This window comes from Melanostigma gelatinosum (genome assembly GCF_949748355.1).
Source record: "Melanostigma gelatinosum genome assembly, chromosome: 19".
NCBI lineage: Eukaryota > Metazoa > Chordata > Actinopteri > Perciformes > Zoarcidae > Melanostigma > Melanostigma gelatinosum.
In genome coordinates, this window is record NC_136652.1 from 11,020,688 (window position 1) to 11,038,220 (window position 17,533).

General features: G+C 42.7%; 2 protein-coding genes across 2 annotated transcripts in view; one reads left to right on the forward strand and one right to left on the reverse strand.

The window, feature by feature from the left end:
* The window catches only part of ptprk (protein tyrosine phosphatase receptor type K), a 301,307-nt gene extending 290,643 nt beyond the window's left edge, over positions 1-10,664 (forward strand). The window contains exon 39 of the transcript XR_013772872.1: positions 10,631-10,664. The gene's annotated coding sequence lies outside the window, so the exon portion shown is untranslated. The remainder of the gene's footprint in view (positions 1-10,630) is intronic.
* The window catches only part of rngtt (RNA guanylyltransferase and 5'-phosphatase), a 72,924-nt gene continuing 61,979 nt past the window's right edge, over positions 6,589-17,533 (reverse strand). Inside the window, exons 14-16 of the mRNA XM_079290803.1 lie at positions 16,981-17,047; positions 10,009-10,132; positions 6,589-8,202 (exon numbers count right to left, since the gene is read on the reverse strand). Of these exons, the coding sequence (XP_079146929.1) occupies positions 8,036-8,202; positions 10,009-10,132; positions 16,981-17,047 (358 nt within the window). The 3' untranslated portion in view covers positions 6,589-8,035. The remainder of the gene's footprint in view (positions 8,203-10,008; positions 10,133-16,980; positions 17,048-17,533) is intronic.

Here is a 17,533-nt window from a genome sequence, read left to right on the forward strand (position 1 = left end):
GGTGGCCTGAAAAATAAAAACGAAAGTTACGGATGTAACCAGGGTTCTATGAATGCTGGACGGCCAGAGGCAGCGCGTAACACTGAGTATCTCCCGTCTCGGGTACACGCAGGTCGAGTCTTTATATCAACGTAGTCACGGATGACCCCGGCCAGGTATAAGTTCAGGTGTCCAGTCAATATATTTACTCATCATTTTTTTGTATTTCTGCTTTGAAACCAATAACTAAATCATGTTTACAGAGATCATACATTTAGGCTAAGAGGGATGTTACCAGTATGTGAAGGAAGATTAGAACAGATTATCTTGTCTGTTGGTCTTTTTGCATTGTTTTCAAGATGACATAAAAAGGTAAAGTATGGTTTAAGACGGCAAAATCAAACAATAAGTCAGCGCGCAAGCTGGTTCGAGCTCAGCAGAAGGCTTTGCGGCTCAGATCACAGAGAACCACATAAATGCATTATTCAAAATGCAGATGATATTGATACGATAATGGCCTGCAAGTCGTTTGTGCTGATTTAATATCGCTGTGGAGATCAGCAGCTTCCAGCCTCTAAACACCTGCGCTAAGACAGAGGGAGCCTCATGATCGTCGCTGCAGCGCCTGTGCTCATGGAAAGTGTGTATTTACATCCATACAGTTTGCTCCCCTTCGTGCCTCCTGCACTCGATTGCACCCCCCCCCCCCCAGAGAAAACACATTTATTGATAATCCCAATTCTCTCTTTTTGTGTGCATTTTCTCGTGCTTCCACCTGGGCAATGTTTTCACGTGGAGAAAGATGCAGAAACCCCTGCAAAGAGAGAACCACTTTGCCAAAAAGGGGTTTGGAATAAAACAGGTTATGTTAGATCAGGCAACTACAGCAGCGGCTCGCTTTGAGAGGATGCAGAATGAATTTAAGTGAATGGAATTCAAGAAGAGAAGAAAAACGGGTATCAATGTGTCTGCACCTGCTGCAGGACCGCGGCAACGTCTCAGCGGGCAGCAACCTGACGACAAAAAGGTCATCGAGGCTTTGATGAGGATCAGTCAGCTTTCATGTGCAGCCAGAGGGGAGGAGAGCCATGGGAGCAATGTTCCCTCTAAGCTGCGCGCTTGAGCAATCGCGCACTGCTCGCACATTCTCAGCGCACAAGAAAATCTATGCAGCGCATAAAATAAAATTCAACATAAACGTATTAATTAATATCTAATATTAGTCCTAATCTTATCTAATCAATTAAACCAATAATAATAATAATAATAATAATTTTGTTTTCTGTACTATTTTGCAACGTAACTCAGTGAGTGACAGGTGTCCAGCCAATGATACGATTCGGTTCACTTACGCTACACAGCCAATCATAGCATTGACACTATTGCCCTGCCCATTCGCGCCGTGCAGGTTAGCTAGCTAACAACAGTGCGGCGGAGTTACGAGACGCAAATGCTAACCCCTTATCATGGCGAAACGAACGGGCAGCGACATAAAGTCAAAGCAAGAAGCAGACGAAGCCATCAACCTGGACAAAGTGTACAACCATTGGAGAAGTGAGAAGGACAGACGTGAAAAATAAGGTAAAATTTAAGTCAGATTTGTGCATATTCTAGTGACATTTATTAAGATTTTTTACTTATGGATATTAATCATTAAATGATGTTACTACTAGATAATTTATGGGTAGTAGAAATGATAATAAAAAACTGAGTAATTACATATTTCACAGACAGAGTTACAGGAATTTACACTGTATCACAAGCTACAGCACACGTCATTGTGCAAAATGTGAATGTTTTAATGTGAACAAAATGTTATGTCTGAAAGGTGTATATGTATAATTTCTTCCAGAACAGGACCCTCACACAGGCCACAACAGGACCTCACACAGGCCAAAGCAGGACTCTTCCCATGGCCAAGCAGGACTCTCACATAAAACATACTACACATCTCATGAACAACAAGATTTTTGTCTTTTTCCTTTAAAGTTTGTCAAATCACTTATATTAAAAGTAAACTAGTGAAAATTGCTGCTGTAATTTGATTCTTTTAATAAGCCATGTAACTTGCTATGATCCAAGGTTTTGAACAGGTGTGATACTGGTGTGTGGCCACAGCGTGCACATCTGATGTTGCTCACAGTGGTCCTCAGTGTGCTCAGGGAGCTTGTGTGTATGCCCAGACACATGAAAAATTAGAGGGAACATTGCATGGGAGTACACGACGCATCTATCTGTGATGACAGAGCACAGAGCAGCAGCGACAGAGCAGCACATCACCAGCCTGTAGTGTGGTGTGAACTGCAGCTGAGACAGCGTGGAGGCCATCGGATCACACACACATCCACGCCTTTCACTCGCCTACCTACATACATTTGTTTGTTTTTTGTGAGAACTTCTGAGCAGAGCTATCACCTTTTCCCTCTCATTTCAGATAAACCGGAAGCAGGAACTTCCAACATGGCCACGTCTGTGTGGAGACTGCAAACTCGCATACTCACAGTTAAGGGACGATTTTCTCCGCCTGGAGTCTTAAGTCCGGAAAAGAGAACAGCTGATCGACGGATTCGTATCCGTAGCAGCGGCCCAGGCAAAGCATATCTCTACGCAATCTCAACTGGTCTCGGATACTGCGGACACTATTCCCTGGCTACCCGGCCCTGCGGACGGGGAGTGTAGTCGGTCCTCCGACCACGAGCTGAGAGGACCTGCTATATACCGACCCATAGCTCCACTCCGAAACCATCCTGGACGGAGGTGGTACGCCGCGGCGTCCTGAGAAAACCAACTGGGGAGTTTCCGTTAACCACCTCCAACCATTGTGCAGTCCTGACGGAGAATACTCCCTCCCGGCCTTCCTCTACCCTTCACCCCTACTCGTTGGCGCAGACGGCGGTAAGGTCATACGTAGGTTCTGGTCATAGGTAGCTCTATTCTGAGAAAAGTGAAGTTAGCTAAACCAGAGGCTACAGTTACATGTATACCCGGGGCCAGAGCAGGCGACATTGAGTCCTATGTCATCGTTTCACCGCTGGCTGTCTTGGTGGTGCCCAGCAAACAATGTGGGCTTCGTAGATAACTGGGACACTTTCTGGGGAAAACCTGGTTTGCTTAGGAGGGACGGCATTCATCCTACTTTGGATGGAGAAGATCTCATCTCTGCAAATCTGACCCAGTTTCTGTATGGACCTGGTACATGACAACCCAGAGATCAGACCAGGAAGCAGAGTTGCAGTCTTACACACTCCTCTGAGCTTCCATTCGAGCAGTTACTCACGCAAAACCACATAGAGACTGTGTCTGCCCCACGGCCACTGAAATTAATTAAATCAAAAATAAACGATCGAGGAGTGAAACAAAATAACTTAATCCAAGTTAAAACTACCGCAACAGTACAACAAAATAGGATAATTAAATGTGGACTCTTAAATATCAGATCTTTGTCATCTAAAGCTCTACTAGTAAATGAGCTAATATCAGATCATCATATTGATTTATTTTGTCTTACTGAAACCTGGCTGAGTAATGATGAATATGTCAGCCTAAATGAATCAACTCCTCCAAGTCACATCAATACTCACATTCCTCGAGGCGCCGGCCGAGGAGGTGGAGTAGCAGCCATCTTTGACTCCAGCCTATTATGAACCCCTAAACCTAAACTCGACTACAACTCATTTGAAAGCTTGGTTCTTAGTCTTTCACACCCAACCTGGAAAACAATACAGCCAGTTATATTTGTTGTAGTGTACCGGGCCCCAGGTCCGTATTCGGAATCTTTTCAGTTTGTATCAAGTCTAGTCCTTAAAACAGATAAAGTAATTATTGTAGGTGACTTTAATATTCATGTGGATGTCGAGAACAATAGCCTCAGTACTGCATTCATCTCATTATTAGATTCGATTGGTTTCTGTCAGAATGTACAGAAACCCACTCACTGTTTTAACCACACTCTCGACCTGGTTCTGACTTATGGCATTAACATAGAAGATTTAATAGTCTATCCACAGAACCCTCTTCTATCGGACCATTATCTAATAACCTTTGAATTCTTACTCACGGAGTGTACACCGTTAAGCAAGAGTTACTACACTAGATGTCTGTCTGATGGTGCCGTAGCTCAATTTAAAGAAGTGATTCCGTCTGTATTTAACTCAATACCATGCTTCGATCTGACGGAGGACTCCTGTGCTAACTTTAGTCCGACCCAGATTGATCATCTTGTCGACAGTGCTACAAGCTCACTGAGAAGGACACTAGACTCTATTGCTCCTTTAAAAAAGAAGTTGGTAAAACAAAGGAGATTCGCTCCATGGTATAACCCTGAAACCCGCAAATTAAAGCAAACATCGCGAAACCTTGAAAGAACATGGCGTTCCACTAACTTGGAAGAATCTCGGTTACTCTGGCGAGACAGTCTTAAGACATATAAGAAGGCCCTCCGTAATGCCAGAGCAGCTTATTACTCATTGTTAATAGAGAAAAATAAGAACAACCCCAGGTTCCTCTTCAGCACTGTAGCCAGGCTGACAGAGAGTCACAGCTCTGTTGTGCCGAGTATCCCTATAGACCTCAGTAGCAATGACTTCATGAACTTCTTTAATGATAAGATTATAATTATTAGAGAGAACATTAATAATCTCCTGCCCTCGACCGCTCTTTCCACAAATAGAGTAACCTTAGAAACAGCTGTAAACGCTGATATATGTTTAGATGGCTTTACTCCCATTGACCTTGACAAACTGACTTCAACAATTTTTACGTCTAAACCTTCCACCTGTCTCTTAGACCCTATACCGACTAGGCTGCTTAAAGAAGTGCTACCATTAATTAGCACAACTTTATTAGATATCATCAACCTGTCTTTAGTAACAGGTCATGTACCACAGTCCTTCAAAGTAGCTGTGATTAAACCTCTTCTTAAGAAGCCCACTCTGGATCCAGAGGTGTTGGCCAACTATAGACCGATCTCTAACCTTCCCTTCCTCTCTAAGATCCTTGAGAAAGCAGTTGCAAATCAGTTGTGTGACTTTCTGTGTAACAATAGTTTATTTGAGGATTTTCAGTCAGGATTTAGAAAGCATCATAGCACAGAGACAGCTCTGGTAAAAATAACTGATGACCTTCTAATCGCATCAGACAAAGGACTCGTCTCTGTTCTTGTCCTGTTAGACCTTAGTGCTGCGTTCGACACTATAGACCACTACATCCTGTTGCAGAGACTGGAACATTATATTGGCATCAATCCTGCCCTACTAGAGAGCTGCGATCCAGTGATTCAGGGTTACTTGTGGTTCCTAGAGTCTTAAAAAGTAGGACGGGAGCCAGAGCCTTCAGTTATCAAGCTCCTCTTCTGTGGAACCAGCTTCCCGTTTCAGTCCGGGGGGCAGACACACTCACCACATTTAAGAGTAGGCTTAAGGCTTTCCTCTTTGATAGTGCTTATAGTTAGGGCTGGCTCTGGCTTGCCTTGGACCGGCCCATGGACAAACTGGTATAAGCAAAAACTACAGGGGGACTTCCTACACTGAGCACCTCTCTCCTCCTCTTCTTCACCTCCGTCTGTATGCATTGATGTCCCATTAATGCTCATTACTAACTTTACTTCTTCCCCGGAGTATTTGTGCTTTCTCGCCTCACAGGATGACCGCAGTTTTATCTGGACACTGGTTCTTCAACCAGCCATGGCCCTGCTGACACCTACTACGATCTTCATTATTAACATTATTAATCCTATTACCGATACCATTAATGCACAGTACTGATTTTGTCTCTTCCCCGGAGTCCTTGTGCTTCCTCTCCTCACAGGTTTCCATGGAGCATGGTTTCATCTGGACCCTGGTCCTTCCTCCTACCATGGCCCTGCTGACTCCAACTGCTAATATCACTTTTATTATTACTCACATTACTATTTCATACTACCGATACCATTAATGCACATTATTGACCTGCTTCTTCACCAGAGTCTCTGTGCTTTCTCGCCTCACAGGTTCCTGTGTATCCGGGTTTACCTGGACCAGGTGTTGCCTCCTGTCGTGGTTGTGTCATACATTGCATGTGCTGTAATTACATTGAATGTGTTGTAATTCACTATCCTGTTCTACACATGACATCATTGCACTTCTGTCCATCCTGGGAGACGGATCCCTCCTCTATTGCTCTCCCACAGGTTTCTTCCTCTTTCCTCCCCGTTAAAGGGGTTTTTGGGGAGTTTTTCCTGTTCTGATGTGAGGGTCCCGGGACAAGAGGATGTCAAATGTGTACATATTGTAAAGCCCTCTGAGGCAAGTTTGTAATTTTGGGCGATACAAAAATAAATTGAATTGAATCTCTGCTATAAGGAGAACAGTCGCCTCAGGCACCAACAGACAGGAACTCCACACACACACGCGCGCGCACACGCACGCACACGCACACACACGCGCGCATACGCACACACCCGCACACACAGACTTACATTTACTCCGTAACTTCTGATCTAAATTCTCCACGCTGCATGAGTCACTGCTGCCTCCACCCTAATCCCAAAATAAGCACAGAAACACGGATTTCAAACAAACTTCCACAACACACTGGTTCTGAAATGCACACTTTTTTTTTGTCAGACAGAAATATAAATATCCCTCAATGTTGAATCATTTCTGTAGCATCATCCACCTAAGAAGAGAGATTGTCCCTCATTAAAAAAAACCTGAAAAAAACACATACATAAATAATAAATAAAACGTGACATTATTTCCCTCTGATTAAAAACCAAACCAAATCATGTCAATAAACCAGTCGGCATGTGAGATCTGCCGAGCAAATCATTTCTACAAACACTACAGCGGGCGATAAACAGTGCAGATGGGCGACACTCCTAGCAACAGGCAGCAGGGTAAGAAAAATAAATTGAATTGTTCCCTGGCAACAAGGTTTTCCTGTGATATAAAAATGAAGGAGCGATGATGAGCGTGCTTAAAAATCTGATCGGGAAATCATCTCGCTTTCCAACCAAAAAGGTTCGTCGGGCACAACCAAAGAGCTCCAGAGCGGACACATCACCCCTTTCATTTCAAGCGCTGTCTGCAGTAACCTTCCTACATTGCAGCTCCTGAAACGTAGCTCAGGACCGGGTCCCAGCCTTTCATAGCCTTTGTAAAGAGGGGAAGAGGGGGGGGGGGGGGGGGGGGGGCATCACCTTCCTACGTAGCCAGCTATCTCGCTACATCCATGAAAAGCAGTGAAAGGTTCAATCAGTGCTTAAACAGAACTTCCACACCAGAGCTCAACCCAAATTACACACTTGTTTGATAGCGCTCTCTATCGCTATCTTCAAAACAACAATTGACTCAAAGAACACAAACTATTCACCTTATAAATAAACTTTATGTTGGGTTAATGTGTATTTGTCACCCATCTGTAGCTTGATTTCACAGTATCTGATCCTTTGTAGTAAGTTTGTTGAGACTATGTAATCATCTATCCGCCCACCCGCGTGGCCTTTAAAACAAACAGTCCACACAGATGGGCTTCCATCGGACACAAGCTTATGAAACACACAGCTGCTTAGATATGAAAACAGTTGGAAACCCCCGACTTAGCATTACGGGCTGAACATTTTTCTGTTAATTGAAGTCAAAACACATGCAGCTTTGTCTTAATGAGATCTCTGATGCTGCAAATGATCATTTGAAGGATTGTTTCCCCAATTTCAATGCATTCAAACAGCAGACAGGGTGTTAATGATGTTTACTCTTCCTTCAATACAAATAACAATGTCCCTGTAGATAAATAGCTCGCACTTTTAAAATAAATAAACTAAGCGTCATGTTTTTCATTTTAATAAGAACACCAGCAATTAAAGCTACAAACAAGTCTACAAGGTAAATTAATGACGTTGAGGCAGTCAATCAAAGGTTTCTGAAGTCCTTGCATGTACAGGCCGAGAAAGCAAATGTGCTGAGGGTAAGAAAGCCTTGAAATGTCTGTTTTCTGTTGGGGGGGGGGGGGGGTTCAACGTGGCTGGTGATGTAGATGCACACTGACTGTAGAGCAGTCCGGAAAGCCCAGCGGTGGGCTACGGGACGGCCCGGTTGGGTCTCTTTGGAGGAGGAGGGGGCATTAGCTCAGCGTCTGGGTCTGGTGGGTGTTTCCGGTTCTGTGCTTGGACTCCTTGAGCACAGCGGTCCACGTACTCCAAGAGGATTTCCTTCGTGACGGGCTCCTGGATGCTTTTACACACAGCTGGGGAGAACAAAACGACAAACACGGGAGGAAGTTACTACAGAGACGGTAACAAGCTCCTGCAGCATCCTGGAACAGTGATTTTCAAAAAAAAACACATAATTAAGCGTTTACTAAACCCCAAATACAGCTCTGTCAAACTAAGGACTTTTCTACACGTCGGAGCTTTAGTAAGAGATTCTTTGAAAGGTGGTTTCTTTATTTTTGCCTTTTAAAAATGAAATAAATAAATACAACAGAAACAGAAATACAACTTTGAGAAGGATTCTTCAACGGCTACATTTCGAGGACGCTTAGTCATTGGATCGTGCTGAAAGACTGTTACAATGAATCCTACCGAGTCCTTCGCTCAGACTCAGAGCTCCGATTTGGAAACGAGGAAAATAACTTTCAGTTAATTCACCTCAGCAAATCCAACACAATCTAATTTGAGGCCGAACGTTCACTCGCAGTCGATCTGAAAGGCCTAACTTAGTTTAGTTTGTTCCAACTTTTGTACCTTTTACCTCTAATTTGAGAAAAACGTTCTGCTAATGTTGACTGACCGATCTGCCACAAAGACCACTGTAAACTATTATGTGATATTCTAGAATGTTCAGTTCGACAGGCATGGCAGCATTAACCGAGCTAACGGTGGATCATTCGTGATGTTGAAGTCAAGCCATGACTTCAACAAGTGATAAGTGTTGTACACCAGTGTGTACTTGTTTCAGTGTTCTTATCGGCTTGAGGAGGAATTCAATACTATCCGTCTGGGTTTTTAGATAAAATGTGCTTTTTGCCATCCGGGCTCGCCTGCCTGAGGATCTAAAGCTCAATAATTCAGAATAATCTTTTATATCTTCTTCTATCACTTCAATTCATTCTTTAAATGCATTTTCTCTCGCTTGTGTTTTCATTGCTTCAATTTGTACTTCTATGTGCCACCTTGAACAGCACTGTAAAGTCAGCATTTAGATAAGTGCTGTACACAATACGGTTTATTACTGGGGCAAACCATTATCGTTACATTCTTTCTCAGTCTTGCTCTCTCTTTGTTTTTCCTCCGTCTGTGTTTTAAGAAGCTGTTGTAGCTGTGCTGCGTCATTTACACGTGAAGGAAAAAAAGGTTTGTTCAGAATTGAAATCAGAACTATTCACTCCGATTTTCTTTTATTGAACTGTGAAACTAAATTACTTTTACAATCTGAGCTGAATCTGAAATTCTGAAGCGTAGTCAGGTCAGTAAACAGTTGCTTATTTACTCAGATAGCAGATAGAATTCATTTGAAGTTGTGTTTCGAGCTACCTGACAAATGAAAGTCCAATATTCACTCTCGTTTTAGCTCTATTATGATAACAGCCAAACTGCTCCTGTCTGCACCTTTAACTAACGCACACACACACACACACACACGATCTTATTTCATTACCGTAGATAAGCGATGTCTAATACTAACATCGTATACCGGTTATACTGTGATACCAGTATGACGTCACAACCCGAGTTCACCATCTTTGTCTATCTGCCGTTTGGTGCCGAGCATGCAGTCTGCCGTTTGTTGATCAGAGGTAATAAACAATGGGCTGAAAGATGCTAAAGCGCTCAGTAGAGCTAAGAAGAACTGCAGAGTCAGGTGATAATTATCTTTGGGTTCGTTACTGCAAGTGACCCCGTTTTACAAACGCACAAAAATACGGCCGAGTGCAGCTTTAAAACAGCGCGACCTCGTATAGATATGAAATGATGTGGACAGGAGCGTTCACTGCAGGCTGACCGGTTGTTATTCCATCTTGACTGTCGGCCAGAGGAGGACACAGTCTTACCCATTGCTGTCTCGTAGGCGTTTGGGTAGCTCTTGTCCACCCGTTGCCTCATGAACACCCAGCTGTTATTGGCGAAGGTGCACTCGATGATCTTGTTGTCGTACTGCTTCAGCTCCTTAGTGGCCTGTGACGACAAAGACAAAAAGGACAAAGATGGTTTGTACTTCACAACACAGAGTGAAAGAGACACCAAGGCAAGGCAAGTTTACTTGTATAGCACATTTCAACAACAAGGTAATTCAAAGTGCTTCACATGAAACCATTAAAAGCATAAAGGCAAAAGTAAAGGACATTTAAACTCCCCAAATCTCCACCCGCACCCTCAGATCATCAAACGGCTCACTTTTCCGGGTCCCTAGCACCAAGCTCCGCACCATTGGCGACCGGGCCTTTGGCTCGGCAGCTCCACGCCTATGGAACAGTCTCCCTGACCATCTAAGGGCAACACAGACACTGGTCTCTTTTAAGACTGGCCTAAAAACCTTTTTATTCAGGAAAGCCTTTCTGACCTAAGTCAATGTCAGTTATTTCTTTTGTGTTTCTGTTCATTCACTGGTTTTTATTTTATTATAGTTTGTTTTTACTATGTTTTTACTATGTACTGGCTCTGTGGCAATCTGAGATTAAAAAAAAAAAAAAAAAAAAAAAAAAAAAAAAATGAAAAGTGCGTTACAAATAAAATACATTATTATTATTATTATTAGTTCTGACTCTGGGAACAGAAAGTAGACCGGTCCCAGACGACCTAAGGGGTCGGGATGGTTCATAAGGTAGCAGCAGATCAGAGATGTATTTTGGCCCTAAACCATTCAGTGCTTTGTAAACCAACAGCAGGATTTTAAAGTCAATTCTTTGTTGGACAGGAAGCCAGTGCAAAGACCTCAGAACTGGAGTGATGTGATCCACCCTCCTGGTCTTAGTGAGGACTCGAGCTGCAGCGTTCTGAATCAGCTGCAGCTTTCTGACGGACTTTTTACAGAGACCAGTAAACACACCGTTACAGTAGTCCAGTCTGCTGAAGATAAATGCGTGGACAAGTTTTTCCAAATCCTGTTGAGACATAAATCTTCTAATCCTTGATATATTCTTCAGGTGATAGTAGGCTGATTTTGTAATTGTCTTGATATGGCTGTTCAGGTTGAGGTCTGAATCCATAACTACACCTAGATTTCTGGCTTGGTTTGTGGGTTTTAACATCAGTGATTGAAGCTGAGCGGTGATTTTCAATTGTTCGTCCTTGGTACCAAAAACAATTACTTCTGTTTTATCTTTGTTTAATTGAAGAAAATTCTGGCACATCCAGTTGTTGGTTTGTTCAATGCAGTTACCCAGCCCTTGTATGGGATTATAGTCCCCTGGTGACAAAGTTATGTAGATTTGTGTGTCGTCTGCATAATTATGATAACACACTTTGTTGTTTTCCATAATCTGAGCTAGTGGAAGCATGTAGATGTTGAACAGAGGAGGCCCCAGTATTGAACCTTGGGGAACACCACATGTCATTTTAGTCAGCTCTGATGTGTAATCAGCCACAGACACAAAGTATTCTCGGTCCTTCAAGTAGGATTCAAGCCAGTTAAGTGCTGTGCCAGAGAGTCCCACCCAGATGTTTAGTCTTTCTAGGAGTATGGCATGGTCGACCGTGTCGACTGCAGCACTGAGATCCAGTAACACTAAGACTGAACTTCTGCCATTGTCTGTGTTTAAGTGGATGTCGTTGAAAACCTTAACAAGAGCAGTTTCAGTGCTGTGGTGCTGTCGAAAGCCTGACTGGAAAACATCAAAGCAGTTATTTACGGCCAAGAAGTTGGTCAGCTGTTGGAAAACCGCCTTTTCAATTATTTTACTTAAAAATGGGAGGTTTGATATTGGCCTATAATTTTTCATCATTGCGGAGTCTAAACTAACCTTCTTTAGGAGCGGTTTAATAACTGCAGTTTTTGGGGCTTGTGGGAAGACACCTGAGAGAAGGGATGTGTTTACAATTTGTAAAAGATCAGTGGTCATGCAGTTTGAAATATTTTTGAAAAAGTGTGCAGGTCTGCTGAGACCAGTGTCATTTTGTTTTCTTCTTGCTGCCACCATTGCCGGTGACAAATATAAACCCTCTAATGTATTTCAAGAGACACTTTCAGAGACGTGCTGCTGCATCGATGAATGCCAGCAGCTCACAATGATTGGCACAAGTAACTGCTGTTTTATTCCTAACACGGCATGAATATGCGGCAAATTATTATTATCTTCACTTTTGCCGTTACTACTGACCAGTGGAGACTTTCAGTCGCCGTTAAGAGGGAGAGTAAAGCTTCAGGCAGCGTTGGACGACATTTAGCTGCACACACAATGGCTGTGGTGTTAAAAATGAAGTTAGGAAAAAGTACATTTTCAGCTCATGATGAAATGTGTTGATTCAGGCAGCAGTAGCATTCGCCTGCAGCAAAAACATTTGCTGGTTTCACCTCTCTTATTAATAGCGAGAGGGACAAAAGAATGTGGTATTATTTAAATTGGCAATAAACAAATTGCATTCTGGAGGCTACAAATGGAAGGGAGCAGTCACCGTTTTGAAACCCATTACCCTTTAAGGAATCAAAAATGATGTCATGTGGTGACTAAACTGAGCAATATTAGGACCACAGCGCAGTCATTTTAATGAACGAGTCATCGTTTAGTTGATAAAATGTCAGACAATAATAAGTACAGTAAGTAAGACCAAGATCTCAAAACCCGAAGATATTCAATTCACAATTGATATAACCTAAATGACTGTTTTAGGATTCTTACATGAATACAGACAGATAGTCACACAGAGTGTGTGCATCGCTGAGTCTCACTGAAAGGATTCTCAAGACTTGGAAAATGCAAAAATCCCAAAGACACGCCGGGAAGCGGAACGTGCAGCTGCAACAATCAGATGCAACGGTTGACAGAAACAATATGGTTTGTATCAGTGCTCGGTGAGTCTGCTGAAAGGTTGTGTGGAGACTCGAGACACAAAGAAGGCTGCCCTCCAGGGTTCAGTGTCACACGGTGACCATCACTGCCAGTGTTTGGCAAGACGCTCAACTACCGAGTAAGAGCTTGTGTGATCCTGGAGTGTGGGGCATCTGGGCCCACAGTGGGGGGTGCAAAATCACACAGGAAGCAGAGAAAATGTGTGAGTTAGAAAGACAGAGATGCTAGTTGTTGGATTTCAGAAAAACAACCTTGAATCATAACTCACGAGAATGCCTAATTAGTCATCGTCTCAAAATTCTGATTCATCTCCGCAACATTTCCTCCGACCTCAGTTTGAAGACAAACAGCACATGAATAAGACAAACTGTAAATCAAACAGCTCTGTGTTTGGAGAAGAACAGACGATCTAAAGGGAGCGACAGACTCTCAAAGCTTTCCTGAAGCTCGACACAGCAAGCTGCCAGAGAACTGAGAAGGGCAGGACGCTCTGCTGCAGGCTGGGATCTCTGCCTGCTGGTGAACGTTGACATGCTGGCTGCCATTTTTTTCTTCGCCACTCTGTGTTTAATCTGTCCAAATCCATCTCATTATGGCAGCACACGTGTGCTAATATTCTGCACTTAATCGCTTTTTTTCTGAGCGTTAGTGAAGAAGATCCATACCACAGTGCAGAGATGGATCCAGGCGGTGATTAGCTTAGCTTAGCATCAACACAAGAAGAAGGGGGAAAGAGCCTGCCTGGCTTTCTCCAGAACTAAAAAAGGCAAATAAATGTCTCTTATGCTCACTAATGTTTGTTTCATTTGTCCACCAACATTAATGTACACAATTTATGGTATGCAGGCGAGACACACATTATCGTTACAAAATTCACTCTCTGACTGATTATTTGTATACTTTTATTGTTGTTATTTCCAGGGGAGAGAGTCCTTATTATATTCTATGCTAAGCTAAGCTAAACTACGCCTCCGGGTCTAAAGAGCCATTGTTAGCGTACATGAGGGTGGTATTGATCTTCTCACCTAAGTCTCAGAGAGAAAGCAAGTAAGCGTATATCTTTAAACGACTAGCTATTTCCTTTAGGCACAAGCTTATGTTCTTAAAACCGTTCAGTCACTTCCAGGAATCAACATATTAATTATAAATGCTGTTCCACCACATTAACCATCAGTACGAAGTCAGGGACAACAGGACCGGGAGTTTTCATGTCTGGGAAACACTAAACATTAGTTCTGTATCATGAAGTAAAGCAAAAACTGGCAGAGAAAGCAAACAACTACAACTAGAACTGGAAGTATATGATCTTTTACTAGTCAGTGCACAACATATGCGCACAGGTAACCTCCCTTTTCATCAAACACTGGGATCTGTGGGGACAGCTGTACATTGTGCTACCGTTTATTACAGGGATTTTCTTGAGATATAGCGACGTGGATGAGAAAAGATTTTAAGTTTGTAATTTCCTTGCATAGCTGCTCTGTTTTGCCCCACATTGCTCTCCGACTGACCGGGCCTTTGTTTCATTCGAGACTTAATCAGAACCGGCACGCAGGTCTGCGACACGGCAGCACTCGGGTCCATTTTAATAACAAGAAAGAATATATATGTGGCGAGAGAATATACGATGCAAAAGTAGGAACGTGAACGAACACTCTGCTCAGAGGGAACAACCTAGCTGATATACGGTATTGAACTAATGTTCAATCTTTAATATACTTGCAAACAGAACACATTCGACATCTTCTGTCCATTAATATCACCTCACATGTTCTATCAGCAACAATGTAACGGGTCTCTGGAGAATATATATAAAAACCAATAATTGTCCCACACATTTCGATCGACTGTCGCATCCGATCTGAGGACAAACGAGTGGAAAGCAGATGCACACCGTCAGGTTTGGCAGTCAAAAAAGACAAGAAATACAAAGAGATTTGTGTGTTTTTACCTCCCAAACGTTTAGTTGATTAGTTTGTTTTGTTGCTCAGCATGATGGAGGGTTTTCTATGCAAACGGCTTTTAATTACTTTGACGGTATTGATGGTTCTAAATCCCACATTTCATGTAATTTACAAAAAGCTAAAAAATAACAGAAAATTAAAACACTTTCATTTCGGTTCAACGAGAGGTGTTACTGTTGATTAAACATAACAATATACTAGTGCTCACTCCCTTGACGTATATAGAATCTAAAAAATGACAGTACTCTGCAGGTGAAGCGCACACAGCTTCACTGAAGGGGCTGCTGGTCTTTGACAGAGAGCTGCTCTTATCTCCGTCTCTGGTGTCTAAATCTGTCCAGGCGCCATTCAACTAATTTATGATTGATGAGCTGCACTCTCAGCAGGCCACGTATAGCTCTGCACAGAGAGCCGACTCCATGAAGTGGTGAAACTTAACCTACATGGAGAATCAATAGCCATTACTTCTACCAGGCTTCAGCAAAATCCACCTCTTCTAGAAGCCAGAAATGTAAATAACGATACCGAGGAGAACTGAAGAGTAGGCTTTAGTGGGCTATCTCAAATTCTCAATTTCTACTTTTGTATTTTCAACCATCGGCTCCGATGATATGATGACATTATATTTAACTAAGTAGTCACTGAGATCTGGAAAGGGGAGGACATGGCTAATAATAGATCCAATGAGGCAACAAGCATGAGTGATCGGACACGGGCCTGAAGCTGTGATGGTGTTGCTACCATTGGACTGTTTTCAGTCTTGATGCTAAGCTAAGCTAATCAGCTGCTGGTTTCAGCAACATAATCACTGGACAGACTAGCGTGACTAGGGAACGTACAGGAGGTCAAATAGTCATAACCTTTTGAACCAACAGAGGGAGTGACAAAAATAAAACTTTTAATACACCATAGTCATTGTAAAGACTACAGCTAACTTAACTTATCTATGAAATGTATATGCAGCGGTGGAATGGGCTTCAGTTACAACATTACTAACAGTGATAAACAAGCAAACAAAGGCTTCTTTTCCCATTAAAAAAAAAAAGGTACAATAAATAGAAATGTAATCTGTAAAACGTGCATCGACACGTGTGTACAACTGTATCTATATATATTAACTTTCGTTGTTCTCTGTAGGTACAAACCGGAGAATATTGAGCGAATAAAACAGGTTTTCATGAAGATTACGACATTTTTTCAAACTACAGAAAAAGTTGGTTTGATTTCTTTTGAATGAGCCGTAAAATAGATGTGCCCGAAAAAAACATCTCAATCGACACATCGACATTAGTAACATGCCCCCGAGCAAGGCAATGAATTTTGAAAACTACTTTGCGGTGGTGCACCGCAGGCTGCAAACAAAACGCACCACAAATCGCGGTGTCCTGTTCTGGCAAGTAATTACCATTTCTCAGCAAATTCACACAGATGGTAAAAACACATTTTCACAACAAAACTGGCAACACGAAAGCCGACAGAAGATGAGCCCGGGGCTGCAGCTCTGCCTCCCTGAGAGGAGCTGAGGGAGAATAGAGCCTCTACCACGTTTAGTTTTAGAACCCGGGGCTGATACATGGGAATCTGGAACAAAAGGTACCAGAGTGGAAAAAGCATGACTGTGACTATTAAAAGGCCTACACATACGAGTCATTTCGTCAAATATATGCAACAGTCACTATGTTGAGTACAGCTGATGAATGCCTCTCTACAGCAGAGCCGATCACAGACAGATTATTTTCTTTATCAATAATCTGCTACGATTATTTTAATGTTTTACCGATTAATAATTTAGTCTATGAAATGTTAAATAATAAAGATTTGTCCCTAAATAAAAGTACAGCAATTAAACTGGTACCATTCCTCATGTCACAAAGCAACACATGAAGAAGAAAAACCTAATGCATTCCCTTTATTCTTGGCAGTGTGAACTCCGCGAAATACTGTCAATTCAAAAATCTTGTGCCATTCTAAAGGGGAGCTGGAAGAGGACAGGGGGGCTTTGGCTTCTTGCCACAGTGATGAATCCAACAAAGCAACACATATATTTTCTCACCTTCATCTTTGCAAAGGGCCTGTCATAGCTGCCGACGTAGAGCAAGCCGACAGTCTGTGGGAGCAGCCTAAAGAGACAAAAAGATCATGGTTAACACCCTCAACACAGAGAGTATCCGAGTGGTTGACGACGGCGCAAAGAAATCACTACGCCGCTTCCTTTTTCCAGCTAGTAACAGAACGGCAGAGACGTGAGATTACACCTCTCTGAGCCCGTCTGTCTCTCTGCACAGCTTCACGTTCCTGAACTTACAGCTTGATTACGTTTATATAGATTGAACAGAAGGTCATTGTACAGTACTGCATCTCTCAGCACGGTTAATTCAGACTATATTGTTTATATGTACAGTGATCTTGTGCGTGTGTGCATCTCTCAGTACCCTGATCATGTGTGCAGTATTTATGTCTCATCCCAGAGATCACGCCCCAGCATATGTCTGAATCACACACTGCTCCTTACCTCCCCCCATCAAACCCCCCCCCACCCATGGGCCCGTTGTTATTTCCAGACACTGTCTTCCGTTGCGGACTGCGTCTACGAGCACTGGTTTTAT